Raw genomic sequence first — 15,947 nt, 5'->3', positions numbered from 1 at the left:
TCATTGTGGTTAAACGTCTGAGTTTTTTTTTAATATGATTCGTTTGAATCTGCCAGCATGAAACTTTCACAACTCTGACAGCCTAAACTTTCAACATGAAGACTTTTTTTATAAGCTCTTGAGGCTTGGAAGCTCCACAGACTAGAAATCAGTTCCAATGAGGTGACTGGAGCCTCTGAACTGACATGATTCTTCCATTCTGAAGTCTAAGCAAAACTAATGCCTTAATCTGTTCACTCTGTCTGCCATAAATGCAGCAGTATAAGCATTTCGTCCATTAACACCACAGGTGTCTGTTAGGCAGTTGCCTGATGTCACATGGCCTCTTAGAGGTTATATGTTTAGGTCACAGTCCTAATGACTTTCTGAGCCTATCTTTTAAAAATACCTTTCTTTTAAAAACAAACACCTTCACAGGACTAACTGATATCAATCTACCTCTATTTTTTTTTAAATCCAAATTCCAAAAATGAAAATATTGTACACCTGTTATCACAGCATGTACTCCAATTTGGAAGATGCCCTTAGTTGTCATTTGTATTTGGCCTCAGCTTTTCACAATATTGAAAAGTGACAGAGATCATAGAATAAAATGTTATTGCTGTGAGATTCAACTCCGTTGTGCTCCTGGTGACAAAAGCCCCAAACTCGAATGGTCCACTTTGCAGAGGAGGCTGAGGAAAGACAGAGCAAATCATCAACTGTTAGATTTGATGGCAAAATTTGGGAGCTAGTGAACAAGAAGAGTGATCTTTACTCTGCACCGAACCTGCCTGAGTATCTGCCTGAGAGTGGTAGATGTGATAGAACATAGAACATAGAACATAGAACATAGAAGAATACAGCGCAGTACAGGCCCTTCGGCCCTCGATGTTGTGCAAATCCAAGCCCACCTAACCTACACTAGCCCACTATCCTCCATATGCCTATCTAATGCCCGCTTAAATGCCCATAATGAGGGAGAGTCCACCACTGCTACTGGCAGGGCATTCCACGAACTCACGACTCGCTGATAGTGCAGAGCGATTTATTCTGTGGGGCTACTTGGAAAGACAGGGCATGCACAGATATAGTTAATGCCTTCTGGTTTCCTCTCTTGCTAATGACTCCTCTCCTGATTCTGCCCCAGGGTTACCTGAGCATGGCAGAGGGCTGGGTGGAGGTTCGCAGTATCTAACTGATGATGGGGACTGGAGAATATGACAGAGTTGGATCATCCACTCACTGTCTTTGGCAGTAAGCTGATGCGCACACATAAGCACACTCTCTTAGGCATTTTATACGTAGGAGGAAGTCAGAACTACTCCAAAACTGAATATTAGGCTAACAGTTTTATAGCACCAAGGCTGTTGAGGAGCCAAGGAAATGGTAAAGTCATAGAAAAGTGTCATGGTACAAGTAGCAGCTGTCTTCATTGTAACAGGGGATGTAAACACGTGGTCCTTAATTATTATAAAAGATGGATTTTTCATTCCATTGGCAATGAATCTTCATAAACATTAATGGAAAAGTTTAACGTAAAGAAATAAACTATTTATAATGGACATTCATATTGCAGAGCTTTCAGGATATTGTTGTAGAGCCTCAATTCCTGATCTTTAATCAGCTGGATAATGGGTTCAATTGAAGCAGTTCCTGCACATGATAATGTGACATTGATTACCTTGTCATAGAGTCATAGAGATGTACAGCATGGAAACAGACCCTTCGGTCCAACCCGTCCATGCCGACCAGATATCCCAACCCAATCTAGTCCCACCTGCCAGCACCTGGCCCATATCCCTCCAAACCCTTCCTATTCATATACCCAACCAAATGCCTCTTAAATGTTGCAATTGTACCAGCCTCCACCACATCCTCTGGCAGCTCATTCCATACATGCACCCCCTCTGCGTGAAAAAGTTGCCCCTTTGGTCTCTTTTATATCTTTCCCCTCTCACCCTAAACCTATGCCCTCTAGTTCTGGACTCCCCAAATCCAGGGAAAAGACTTTGCCTATTTATCCTATCCATGCCCCTCATAATTTTGTAAACCTCTATAAGGTCACCCCTCAGCCTCCGATGCTCCAGGGAAAACAGCCCCACCCTGTTCAGCCTCTCCCTATAGCTCAGATCCTCCAACCCTGGCAACATCCTTGTAAATCTTTTTTGAACCCTTTCAAGTTTCACAACATCTTTCCGATAGGAAGGAGACCAGAATTGCACACAATACTCCAACAGTGGCCTAACCAATGTCCTGTACAGCCGCAACATGACCTCCCAACTCCTGTACTCAATACTCTGACCAATAAAGGAAAGCATACCAAACGCTTTCTTCACTTTCCTATCTATCTGCGACTCCACTTTCAAGGAGCTATGAACCTGCACTCCAAGGTCTCTTTGTTCAGCAAAACTCTCTAGGACCTTACCATTAAGTATATAAGTCCTGCTAAGATTTGCTTTCCCAAAATGCAGCACCTTGCATTTATCTGAATTAAACTCCATCTGCCACTTCTCAGCCCACTGGCCCATCTGGTCCAGATCCTGTTGTAATCTCAGGTAACCCTCTTCGCTGTCCACTACACCCCCAATTTTGGTGTCATCTGCAAACTTACTAACTGTACCTCTTATGCTCGCATCCAAATCATTTATGTAAATGACAAAAAGTAGAGGGCTCAGCACCGATCCTTGTGGCACTCCACTGGTCACAGGCCTCCAGTCTGAAAAACAACCCTCCACCACCACTTTCTGTCTTCTACCTTTGAGCCAGTTCTGTATCCAAATGGCTAGTTCTCCCTGTATTCCATGAGATCTAACCTTGCTAATCAGTCTCCCATGGGGAACCTTGTCGAACTCCTTACTGAAGTCCATATAGATCACATCTACTGCTCTGCCCTCATCAATCTTCTTTGTTACTTCTTCAAAAAACTCAATCAAGTTTGTGAGACATGATTTCACACACAAAAAGCCATGTTGACTATCCCGAACCAATCCTTGCCTTTCCAAATACATGTACATCCTCTCCCAACAACTTGCTCACCACCGAGGTCAGGCTCACCGGTCTATAGTTTCCTGGCTTGTCTTTACCGCCCTTCTTAAACATTGGCACCACATTTGCCAACCTCCAGTCTTCCAGCACCTTACCTGTGACTATCGATGATACAAATATCTCAGCAAGAGGCCCAGCAATCACTTCTCTAGCTTCCCACAGAGTTCTCGGGTACACCTGATCAGGTCCTGGGGATTTATCCACCTCTAACCATTTCAAGGCATCCAGCACTTCCTCCTCTGTAATCTGGACATTTTGCAAGATGTCACTATCTATTTCCCTACAGACTATATCTTCCATATCCTTTTCCACAGTAAATACAGACGCAGTAAAAACATTTAGTATTTTCCCCATTTTCTGTGGCTTCACACAAAGGCCACCTTACTGATCTTTGACGGGCCCTATTCTCTCCCTAGTTATCCTTTTGTCCTTAATATATTTGCAAGAACCCTTTGGATTCTCCTTAATTCTATTTGCGAAAGCTATCTCATGTCCCCGTTTTGCCCTCCTGATTTCCCTCTTAAGTATACTCCTACTTTCTTTATACTCTTCTAAGGATTCACTTGATCTATCTTGTCTTTTCCTGACATATGCTTCCTTCCTTTTCTTAACCAAACCCTCAATTTCTTTAATCATCCAACATTCCCTATACCTACCAGCCTCCCCTTTCACCCTGACAGGAATATACTTTCTCTGGATTCTTGTTATCTCATTTCTGAAGGCTTCCCATTTTCCAGCCGTCCCTTTACCTGCGAACATCTGCCTCCAATCAGCTTTTGAAAGTTCTTGCCTAATACTGTCAAAATTAGCCTTTCTCCAATTTAGAACTTCAACTTTTAGATCTGGTCTATCCTTTAGAATTATGGGTCGCTGGCTCCAAAGTGCTCTCTCACTGACACCTCAGTCACCTGCCCTGCCTTGTTTCCCAAGAGTAGGTCAAGTTTTGCACCTTCTCTAGTAGGTACATCCACATACTGAATCAGAAAATTGTCTTGTACACTTAACAAATTCCTCTCCATCTAAACCTTTAACACTATGGCAGTTCCAGTCGATGTTTGGAAAGTTCAAATCCCCAACCATAACCACACTATTATTCTTACAGATAGCTGAGATCTCCTTACAAGTTTGTTTCTCAATTTCCCTCTAACTATTGGGGGGGGGGGGGGGGGGGGGGGGGCTACAATACAATCCCAATAAGTTGATCATCCCTTTCTTATTTCTCAGTTCCACCCAAATAACTTCCATGGATGTATTTCCAGGAATATCCTCCCTCAGCACAGCTGTAATGCTATCCCTTATCAAAAATGCAACCCCCCCTCCTCTCTTGCCTCCCTTTCTATCCTTCCTGTAGAATTTGTATCCTGAAACATTAAGCTGCAAGTCCTGCCCATCCCTGAGCCATGTTTCCGTAATTGCTATGATATCCCAGTCCCATGTTCCTAACCATGCCCTGAGTTCATCTGCCTTCCCTGTTAGGCCCCTTGCATTGAAATAAATGCAGTTCAATTTATTAGTCCTACCTTGTCCCTGCCTGCCCTGACTGCTTGACTCACTTCCGTTCTCAGATGTACCCGTCTCAGATCGATCTCTTTCCTCACTATCTCCCTGGGTCCCACCCCCCCCACCTTACTAGTTTAAATCCTCCCAAGCAGTTCTAGCAAATTTCCCTGCCAGTATATTAGTCCCCTTCTAATTTACGTGCAATCCGTCCTTCTTGTACAGGTCACTTCTACCCCAAAAGAGATTCCAATGATCCAAAAATGTGAATCCTTCTCCCATACACCAGCTCCTCAGCCATGCATTCATCTGCTCTATCCTCCTATTCCTGCCCTCACGAGCTTGTAGCACTGGGAGTAATCCAGGTATTACTACCCTTGAGGACCTCCTTTTTATTATTTATGCCTAACTCTCTGTAATCTCCCTTCAGAGTCTCAACCTTTTCCCTTCCAATGTTGTTGGACAATGACCTCCTGCTGGCCCCTCTCCCCCGTGAGAACATTCTGCACCCTCTCTGAGAAATCCTTGATCCTGACACCAGGGAAACAACACACCATTCTGCTTTTTCTCTGCTGGCCACAGAAACGTCTGTCTGTAACTCTGACTACAAAATCCCCTAACACAATTGATCTCTTGGAAACCGACGTACACCTCGTTGCATTAGAGCCAGTCTCAACACCAGATACTTGGCTCTTCAATGCACAAGGGGAATGATTCTCTCATGATGGCTTCTCAAACTCAGGAGATTTTTCTACTTGGTCCATCAAGGATCCACGCCACTGTCAGTTCATCCACCATCACTGTGGCTGTGATGGTGGCTGTGATCTTTTGTGGCTCTGGTTTTTCAATGCTAACCCAACAAACTGGAACTCTACTCCATCACCTGGTTTCTGCGCTGCTCTGTCTTTCTCCAGCTCAGTGGTTCATTATGTCCATAAGAAACATTATTTGAACATTCAGGATTCTGAAGCAAATAGATAAATTGGACTCTGCCAATAGGTTTGAAATTGCTGCAAGTTTCTAAAGGTAAAAAATTTAGATTTAACTGCACACTTGTTGTAACAAACAAACTGTCCAATCGAAGCAGATGGAATAAAAATATCGAAGGGAAACATATTTGAACAATGTCCAATTTTTGGTTCTGATCAGGTGGTTTTTAGAAATTTTATTTTCATGATCTAATTTATGGTCTCTCCTACCATGACAGATCTGGGATAGTGTGTTTCTTTTCTTAAACGTTTGGGACTTGTAATTAAAATTCTGAAGAGACAATTTAATATTTCATTGTATGCAAATAAATAATTTGCTTCTAAATTTGGTTAACTTTAGGAAGACTCAACTATCTAATGCATAAGGTGAAAGTGAGATGGAATGTATAAGTGAATGAATTACAGGTATTAAATCATTTACCAGTGTGTTTTATTTGTTATCCCTTCAAATTATGACGCTGGTCCAATCTGTTGATGTAACTCAATGTTCACATTACAACCTTTATGCTGAGATTTTGATTCTCGTATTTTCCACTGGACAGATTTTCTCTTTTATTGTGACTACCTAATTTCTTACTGGATGAGCAGAGTAAATGGTTTTGAACTTGGCACCCATAGCTGTTGTTGAATATTGGTTACTCTAGCTGTGGAGAAATCACTGAGCCATTGATAGCTTCAATATGGACATTTTTCAAGTCATCATTACTTATTTCCTCAAGTTCCCTAGCTTCCATGTCCTTCTCTACAGTAAATACTGACACAAAATATACCCTTAGTATCTCATCCATCACATTGGTTCCACACATTGATGATCTTTAAGGGGCTCTTTCCTCTCCCCTAGTTACTCTTTGCTAGTATATTTGTAGAATTTCTTGAATTCTCCCCACCCCTTTCCGCCTTCCGTTCCCTCCGGGACTACCTGGTCAGGTCCACGCCCACCTACAACCCACCCTCCCATCCAGGCACTTTCCCCTGCCACCGTAGGAACTGTAAAACCTGCGCCCACATCTCCTCCCTCACCTCCATCCAAGACCCCAAAGGAGCCTTCCACATCCATCAAAGTTTTACCTGCACATCCACCAATATCATTTATTGTATCCGTTGCTCCCGATGCGGTCTCCTCTACACTAAAGCAGAGCACTTTAGGGAACATCTCTGGGACACGCCCACCACCCCGTGGCCCGACATTTCAACTCCCCCTCCCACTCTGCCGAGGATATGGAGGTCCTGGGCCTCCTTCACCGCCGCTCCCTCACCACCCGATGCCTGGAGGAAGAACGCCTCATCTTCCACCTCAGAACACTTCAACCCGAGGGCATCAATGTGGACTTCAACAGTTTCCTCATTTCCCCTTCCCCCACCTCACCCCAGCACTAAACTTCCAGCTCAGCACTGTCCCCATGACTTGTCCTACCTGCCTATCTTCCTTTCCACCTATCCTCTCCACCCTCCTTCATTCCCACCCCCATTCACCCATTGTACTCTTTGCTACCTTCCCCCACCCTCCTCCCTGACCTATCACCTCCATCCCCACCCACACTCACCTATTGTACTCTATGCTACTTTTTCCCCACCCCCATCCTCCTTTCATTTACCTCTCCACCCTGCAGGCACTCTACCTCTATTCCTGATGTAGGGCTTTTGCCCAAAACGTCGATTTTCCTGCATCCTCGGATGCTGCCTGAACTGCTGTGCTTTTCCAGCACCACTCTAATCCAGAATCTTACATCATTCTTTGTCTTGCTCTTGCTTGCCTTGACTACTTAACTTGCTCCCCTTCTCTACTCCACCAGCCTCAGACTTATCATGATCTCTCTTTCGATCCCAATGCCCACCCTTACTAGTTTAAAGCCTCCTGAGTAGCAGTAACAAATCTCCCAGCCAGAATATTGATCCTTTTCCAATTCAGGTGCAATATGTCCTTCTTCTACAGGTCACTTCTATTTCAGAAAAGATCCCAATGATCCAAACTCTTTACCCCTTACACCAGCTCCTTTGCCACACATTCATCTGCTTTATCCTCCTCTTCCTACTCTCACTGGCACATGACACTGGGAGAAATCCAGATATTATTAGCTCAAGCATGTACTTTTTAATCTCCCGCGTAATTTCCTATATTCTCTCTGCAAGTCTGTGTCCCTTTCTCTACTTGTGTCATTGATACCAACATGCACAACAACCTTCTGCTGGTGACTCTCCCCTTTGAGAATATTCTGCACCCTCTCCAACCCTCGCACCAGGGTCACACACCATTCTGATATCTTGCTGTTGGTCGCAGAAATGTCTATCTGCTCCTCTTACTAAAGTTCCGTATCACAACCAATCTCTTGGAATTTGATCTGCCCCTCTTTATAGGAGAGCCAGAAACCTGGCTGTCAGTATTACGTTCCCCTGTGAGGCCATCACCCCAACATTATTGAAAACAGCATACTTGTTTGAGATGGGGATAGCCACAGGAGACTCCTGCATTACCTGCCTACCTCTCCTACCTTTCCAAGCAGTAACCCATCTACCTGACTATATCTGCGCTGTATCCACATTCCTGAAATTGCCATCCATCATACTCCCTAGTTCCTGTAAATTACTTATTGCCTCTAAATGCTCCTCCAACCAATCCATGAAATCTGATAGGACTTCCTGCAGATATAGTCTCCAGAAGCATTGAAATGCTCCCTGATCTCCCACGTCCGATAGAAAGAGCACATCACTCTACTAAAAGCCAAGTCTGCACTGTAAACAATCTACAGACCCAGAATATACCTAAAACAAACATAACACTTTGTTCAACAACTCAGCATTAGTACAGACTTCTTGCTCAAAACACTGGTCTGGGATAACTTAATACCCGTCTTTTATATGAACTTCAATCATGAGACAGATCTCAGTAAAAGATGAAAAACCTCACCAACCAAACCTCCATAAACCGTACCTTAAGTGAATTGATATCAAACTGGTGTCAATCCTCTCTGCCATTTTCCTAACTGCAATGATAAACTTACCTCTAGCAAATTATCTGTATGTGTGAAGATCACCTACAGAACTGATGAAACTATTTAATCCATGCTGCCTTCAATACAAACCCAACCTCAGTCATAGAGTTTTAGTATGCAGAAAGTGCACTCACTCAGAAATAGAGTTTCTGATAATTGTTATAGACACCAAAGCATACAAGTGCTGAAACCAGGTATACCACCACCTACAGCCCCTTCATCGCAGTGAATATCCAGTAAACATATCTACATTTTGCTTTAGGGTGTGACATTAACAATTATGTTACTCAGCATCCAGTTAATTTCTGCAATGCAGTGTGAAGATTAACGTGAAGATAGCACACTCTGCTTTCCCAGGGGAGACTTCCATTGTTTTAGAGTCTAGAAATTGCAGAATTAGCAGGAGTTGTTTTTATCACAAATCTTTGTGTAATTTTCTAGTTGTATCTTGGGTAAATAATTACATTAAACAAAGTATTTCACTTCAATATTTCTAACAATGTATTGCCATGAGTTACCCTGGATAAAATTGTAATAATCAAATTAGGCATTAATGAAATTAAACAGCTTACCGGCTCACCAGGTTTCCCGCTTTCACCAGGAGGACCGATGGCACCACTTAGACCCTAATGAATAACCAAGTGAAGGATAATAGTTAAACCCACAAGTTCATGAAAATTGATGATAAAATAACACTTCCAAATACTTCACAATTTCAGTTTTTATACCGACTTAATAATGTTATAACTGTTCCTGGAAAGTGCACAAAATAATGATTTACATTATATAACACTGTTCATGATTCAGGATATTGCAGAAGCCAATTAAATACTTTTTAAGTTTCCAAATTTCAAATTTGTACTTGGTGAGACTTCTGTACAGCAAAGATATTAATGGTTATGAACCCAAGCTAGTTGAATGCAGATCAAGCACAATGTCAGTGACTGGCAGCAACAAAGGGCTGAATGGCCTCCTCCTATTACTATGTTTCTCAGTATAAACCCTTCTGTAATATAGAAAATTGTGTAATCAATTTGTACATACCAAGGTTGTACAACCTTCAATGAAAACTGACAGGATCATTGTTTTAGCAACATTTTTTTAGGAATAAATATTGGACAGAGCACATGAACTTCTTTCCTCCTCTTTAAATAAAGTTATTGGATCCTTCTCACTCATTACAGAAAGCAAATTGTTTCTAGATTGAATGGTGAATCTGGAAGCTTGCACCTCTGACAGTGCAGCACTGCAGGGAAATATAGCCTAAAATGTTGTGTTCTAACCTCTGGAATATGGTTTGAACCTACTGGGGTTCACTGGAAATTTAGCTCACTGGTTAGTGCTACTGTTGTGCTGATAAAGCTGTAAGTTATGACTTTTGTGAGACATGGTATTGTTAGCTTCTTTGTCATAGCACAAGTCTGATTGGACTGTAAGGCCAAAAGTTCCACTCGGTAGCAGCATTGGTTTCAGCACTAAGGAAGTGTGGAACTGGTAAAAATGATAATGATCCTATTTCTGACAACATACAATGCTTTTGCTGATGGCCATGTTCTGAAGGACAATAGTATGGTCCACAGATTGGATGCACAAAAAAGATGCAGAGTGAGTAAACGTAATGTCAGTCATCCTTGATTTAGGTTTGAATAGCTGATTGTCATTTTGGACACTTTCTTAAATACACATAACAGAACTTCTTCCCCAGTGCTGTTGAAAGGTATTACCATGAACTTTCAGTTGGATGGCTTTTAGCTTTGTTTCCCTGCTGCAAAAGTAATGGATTGTGCTTTTGGAGAAATTTTCACAGGCTCTTTGAGTCAGAACAGAGAAGGTCTTAGTCCAGAAAGCTTGCTTTCTCTCTTGGGGATTATAGCTGCATCTCTTTGGGCTGCAGCATGACTGGGGTGTGGAGTAGAGGTAGCAGACTTGGAGAGCCGTATGCAAAGCAGGAGGAAGCCTCACTATCGGAGACTGTGCTCACCATGTGTCTTCAGCATTTCTCTGACCTTCTTCCTGGTCAGGGGCACAGATTGAGATAGCCATAGTTCATCAGCAAAGTGCTTACTGAATTGTGTCAGCCACTTGCCACAGCGTCCAATGCCACAGAGCAGAGTAGAGACAACACTCCCAGTACCTGTCAGAGTTACCATGTAGCAAAATTTCTATGTCTCAGACTCCTTACAGGTTGGAACCGATAACATCTCATTTTACAGTGTCGCTGTGTCACACAGATCACTGGTACTCTATATATAAGGAAGGGGAAATATATTATTTTCTCTCAAAGTAGAGAGAAGCAGTAGGAATATGCAAGTAGTTTTTCCGGGGAGCTATCAATTGTCTGCACAGGGCTGTAGACATCATCCCTCAGCAGCCAGATGTCCAGGAATTCCACTCCCTGAATGCGCAGCTGGCATACAGCCAAGCACAGGCCACCACGTTGGTGCATTCCTGCTAAATTTGAAAGCAGCTTTGAAGTTTTTATCTTGAGTTAATTAGCTGATTCCAGCATTTCCCTGCCACTGTGTAGAACAGAGGATGGATATGTGGTGATGAAAGCTCCCCAATCTTCATGTGGTTCCCGATTCCCACAACGTTCTGACACTGAAAGCTGTGCTGGAAGGAGGAAGGTCTTGGAACAGATCATCAACATTTTCCAAGAACGGTCCCCCTGCTTGGGCCACATATTATGGACTGTTTCTCCAGGCTTGTGGTGGACTACATCTTCTACAATTGCAAATCTTCAGTTGTTGCTATCAGGTTTTTGACATCTCGGAGGAAGGAGACTGACATTAGACTCTGGTTCTCCTTAAGACATCCTCAGTTAATGAAATCAAAAGCAAAACACAGCACCTTTTAAACCACCTCCATTTTTTTCTGTCCCAGGTGTGTCCCTCCCCCAGCCTTGAATCTCAGAAACCTCTAAAGTCAAGGCACACCATGCAACTCATATCAATTATTTTTATTTTGAAAGCCAGAGGAAAAAAAAAGGTTTGCAAGTTCAGAATCTGGCATTTAAAAACAAATATTGTGGCCTCGTATTTAAAATTTAAAGCTGAAGGTTGAAAAAAGGTATTGTTTATCAATTTTAAAATGGAGGTGTATCCTTAGCTGCTGTTCTCTCCTGTCTAATTATTTCCCTTTCCCTTCCTCTTCCCCTCCACCCAATTTGCTCTCCCTTCCTGTGTTCTCTACTCTTCACTCTGTTACCAAACTGATCCTCGCAATCCCATATTTCCCCTGTTTTCCTTCAACACCTAACTCTGCTGTTCTTCTTCCTGTGCAAACCTACTTTCCCACTCAGATTTACTTTCCCCTTTCCCTGCTACCCCAATCCTGAAAATAGATCATGTGTTGGTTGTGTATCACTAGACGGAGTAATGATTTACACTAAAAACTTTAAGAATGCTATCGATTGACATAGGGCTTTTGGATAGAAATAGTATATCCATGCTCTCTTTTGCCCGTTATTTCCAACCTATGAATGTAGTCTTTCCCTTCATTCTCAGAATTGATACACTCTCCTGCCGTTACCAGGAGGTCTGTTGCCATTCTCTGTCTTATCCCGTACACCACTCTACTCTTCAATAGTACAATCCTTCCCTGAGCCCAAATATAACTATCCTCTAAGCTTCAACTACTCTTCAGCTGAAGAGTGTCTTTAATCTTTTCTCCCTGCAAAGAGTAAACACTCAAGTCGAGATGGTGCATCCTTGTCATTTTATAGCATACCAAAGGAAGTTTATCAACACCACAGAAAGGCAAAACATTATTTGCCACACAATATAGGAGCAGAATTAGGCAGTTCGGTCCATTGAGTCTGCTTTGCCACTCAATCATGGCTGATATGTTTCTCAATCCCATTCTTCCGCCTTGTCCCTGTAACCCTTTATCCCCTGACTAATCAGTAAGCTATCTATTTCTGACATGGTTTCCACAGCCTTCTATATCAAACCAGAGTTAATCAAATTAATTGTACCTGAAGACCTGGAAATCCTTGAGGACCTGGCTCTCCTTTTTCACCAGATGCACCCTGAGAAAAGACAAATGTTTGAAAAATTTAGAAGAACTATCTGAATACATTTGTTCAAATCAAATAACAAGCTATTGAATAAATGATGAGTTTGTTTTTATCTAAAGTTCATCTCCTTGTCATAACTGAGAATCAATTTTCTGCATAAACCATCTCTAGAACAAAATTGGAATTCTCCAGACCATGAAAGTATCAAAGAAAAGAAACTAGTAGGATTTTCATTGAGCTCTATCTAATCAGTTGCTACAACTGTTGTAGAGACTGACGGAGATGGGAACTAATTCAGAGGATGGTGGCCGGGGTTTTGGGGAGAATGGTGATTAACAATTTCTCAGCAAAACATACCAGGGAAGAATGGAACAGGCAGAAGACATGCACAGAGGTTAGTTAGGCGGTGCTGAACACACAGTCCCCATTGCACCATCTGATCCTATCCTGGTTCAGGCACAGTTAAGGCATCATGGTGCCTTCATGAAACAAGTATGAAGGTTTTTGAGTATGTTCATAATTGGTCTGAATCAAATGTCATATTGTATTCAGAATTACCTTGAATCCATGCAACCTGTTGATCCTCAAGAGATACATTGGAGACTGCCAGCATATAAATTCCTCATAAAACAAATATTCTAATAAGGAGCCAAAGGAGGTAAAGCTACTTGACTTTGATCTTGACTCCTCACTAATCCAGCCAGCAACTGCCAGCCACTGTTCATCCTCCCATACTCACTGACTTCTCGTTCTTCTGGCCTCAGCTTGGGTCCATCACTGGCTGAGGCCATTGTTTACCGACCATGTGTAAACCCCCCAAATCTTGCCAAACGGCCACACAGTGTAGGAGCAGAATTAGGCAATTCGGCCCATCGAGTCTGCTTTGCCATTTGATCATGGCTGATATGTTTCTCAATCCCATTCTTCCACCTTCTCCCTGTAACCCTTTATCCCATTACTAATCAAGAACCTATCTCTGACATGGTTTCCACAGCCTTCTGTGACAACCATAACCACAGAGCTGTATCTGCGGTTAATGGTTGCTGACAGCTTGATGATAATGAAAGAATGGGAAGACCAATGCCGTCTTGAGTGATTCATGGTGTAATCAATGCCAGTTGTATCTCAATTCAGGAAACATCCTATTTCTGTGCAAACAGTAGTTCAGTAATGTGGAGGTAATAGTACTAGATAAGTACCCCAGTAACTCCAATCCTGCAATGGCAAGTCATAAAATTTAGGTAATGAATCAATTTTTGCAATAGTTGACAGCTGACTGTGAAGGCAGTTAGGTTATTCTGAAACTTCATTAAGATCCTGTCCTAATCTGTCTCACATGCTGTTCTGTTTCCACGGTTGATTCTATTATATTCTGAAGTGGTCTAACAAATCATTACAAGAGAAAGTTCACCAACACCCTCTCATGTGAATAATAGTTGGGCAATGAACATGGCTTTGTCAGTGTTGTCAAAGGAATGATTGGTACAGCAAATTAAAGAGATAAATATTAATTGTCATACATCAAAACTAAGAAACTGTTTAAATAAATCCACTTAAGATAGAGAGAAACCATTTTTATTTCAAAACATATGAATTCAGAAACATACTTACAGCTGTGCCAGGCTGGCCCGGAGGACCCACAAATCCAGGTTTTCCTGGTAAACCCTGTCAATATAGTGTAGGTATTAATAAGCTGTGCATAAATAACATTTGGCAAAGAGTCTCTTTCAACAGAATGAAATTGAATATTTGCAGCCTTTACATACCTGTGGACCAGGGCTACCCACAAATCCTCTATCACCAGCTTTACCAGGTAGTCCCTGGTGTGTTGGGAGTGATGGGTGAGGTGGTGTGGGGAGGCGTGGTGTGGTCGGGAAGCGGGAAGAAAGAGCAGATGTCATTTTATGCATGGTTCAAAAGCAATTTCCAACATTGTCCTGATAGTTATCAAGAATCCTGTGTATGGGTTATCTTCTGCTTCCTAATTTTTAATATTAGGAGGGACAATGGTAGAATCTTCCAACACAGGAGACAAATCAACCCATCTTTACTGTGCTAGCTCTTTGAGCAATGTATCTAATTAATTGCTTTCCAGTGTTCTTGCAGCTAGCATCAATGGCCACTTGACCAGCTTTTTGCCACATTAAAAGATTCAGTGAGAATCCACGAGGCACTGTTGACTGCTTGGAAACTTTTTTCAATCTAAGCTTTTTCTGGAATAGAGATCCATCAAATAAAGTTGTTCACTCACAACTGGTTTCAACGTTATTGCTAACATGACTCCAGAGTTGTGTTTTCATTTGCATAACAATACATCATGTTTGTATCAAAGCATGGCACCCAGCCAAAACAATGACGAGAGATACATTTTATAAATAACTTGCACTTACATCATTTCCTCTTGGCCCAGGAAACCCCATTACACCAGGTGAACCTCTTTGTCCAGGTGAACCAGTTTGGCCTGCAGGACCTGGATCTCCAGTAGGACCCTGTTGGTAAAAATGTAAATTACAAAATAATAAAATTCACCCCTAAGCACACAAACATATGTAACTTGGGGAAGATCAGTCTAAAACAAAACAAAGTAAAGACAAAGATTAATATTGCCAAGTATATACAAATGATTATCACTGTCAATAAACAGCCAGCATTGATAATCAATATTTATACATCATAGTAGGCAGTGAAAACCAGAAAACAAGCAGATATTTATGCTCAGAATCTTGACAATTGCCAAATAATGTAGATTTAAAATGTATCAATTTCCACATGAATCACTGACTCCCTCCCACCTCAAACCTCAATACTTGGGTCCTTTAATTTTTCTGTTTTATCAAACAGAGGCCACACTTGAATTAATTTGGATGTAACATTATCATGCATAAGTGCAGAATAAAAAGTGGTTTTGCCAGCATTTGTTATTACTCTGAAGCTCACTAGTCAAGAGTGTAGAGCTCCACTGTAGTATCACATCTCTAAACTGTGCTCCTTTCTGGTGCGATGAGCTGCCTTGCAGTGTCTGGTAAAATTAGCCATTAGTTCACTCCACTACCTGTTCTTAGATCAAGTCCAGTTTGATGATGTTTGGTGTAATCCACCATGACATTGCTCAGGGTAGATCGCTGTGGTTACTCTTACTTTGACAGCTACCAGCTGAGTCCCTGATGAAAGCACATAGATTAAATAATGGGTGACTTGTCAACTATTTTATATGTCTTTGGGTTATTCAGTAATTCCTTATTCTTGTTCCTGAGACTAGCATCTGTCCTTACCCTTTTCTTCACAAATTCCAACATGACAACCATCCTTAATATGGGGAGAAGAAAGTTATTTCTCAAGATAACTGAATGGAAGGGAGCAAAGTTGATCCAGTGAGCAAGTCAACCAATATTTCATGAATCACAATTCATGTCATTCAGTGTCAAC

General features: G+C 41.9%; 1 protein-coding gene across 1 annotated transcript in view; it reads right to left on the bottom strand.

Moving 5' to 3' along the window:
• LOC122556849 (uncharacterized) overlaps positions 1–15,947 on the bottom strand; it is a 184,233-nt gene that overhangs the window by 48,749 nt on the left and 119,537 nt on the right. Inside the window, exons 24-28 of the mRNA XM_043704102.2 lie at positions 14,912–15,010; positions 14,288–14,341; positions 14,133–14,186; positions 12,480–12,533; positions 9,076–9,129 (exon numbers count right to left, since the gene is read on the bottom strand). Of these exons, the coding sequence (XP_043560037.2) occupies positions 9,076–9,129; positions 12,480–12,533; positions 14,133–14,186; positions 14,288–14,341; positions 14,912–15,010 (315 nt within the window). The remainder of the gene's footprint in view (positions 1–9,075; positions 9,130–12,479; positions 12,534–14,132; positions 14,187–14,287; positions 14,342–14,911; positions 15,011–15,947) is intronic.

Source organism: Chiloscyllium plagiosum, unplaced genomic scaffold (assembly GCF_037043375.1).
Source record: "Chiloscyllium plagiosum isolate Xiang-an unplaced genomic scaffold, Cpla_swu_hap1 HiC_scaffold_7, whole genome shotgun sequence".
NCBI classification, from domain to species: domain Eukaryota; kingdom Metazoa; phylum Chordata; class Chondrichthyes; order Orectolobiformes; family Hemiscylliidae; genus Chiloscyllium; species Chiloscyllium plagiosum.
This window is presented reverse-complemented; position numbering and strand designations above follow the sequence as displayed.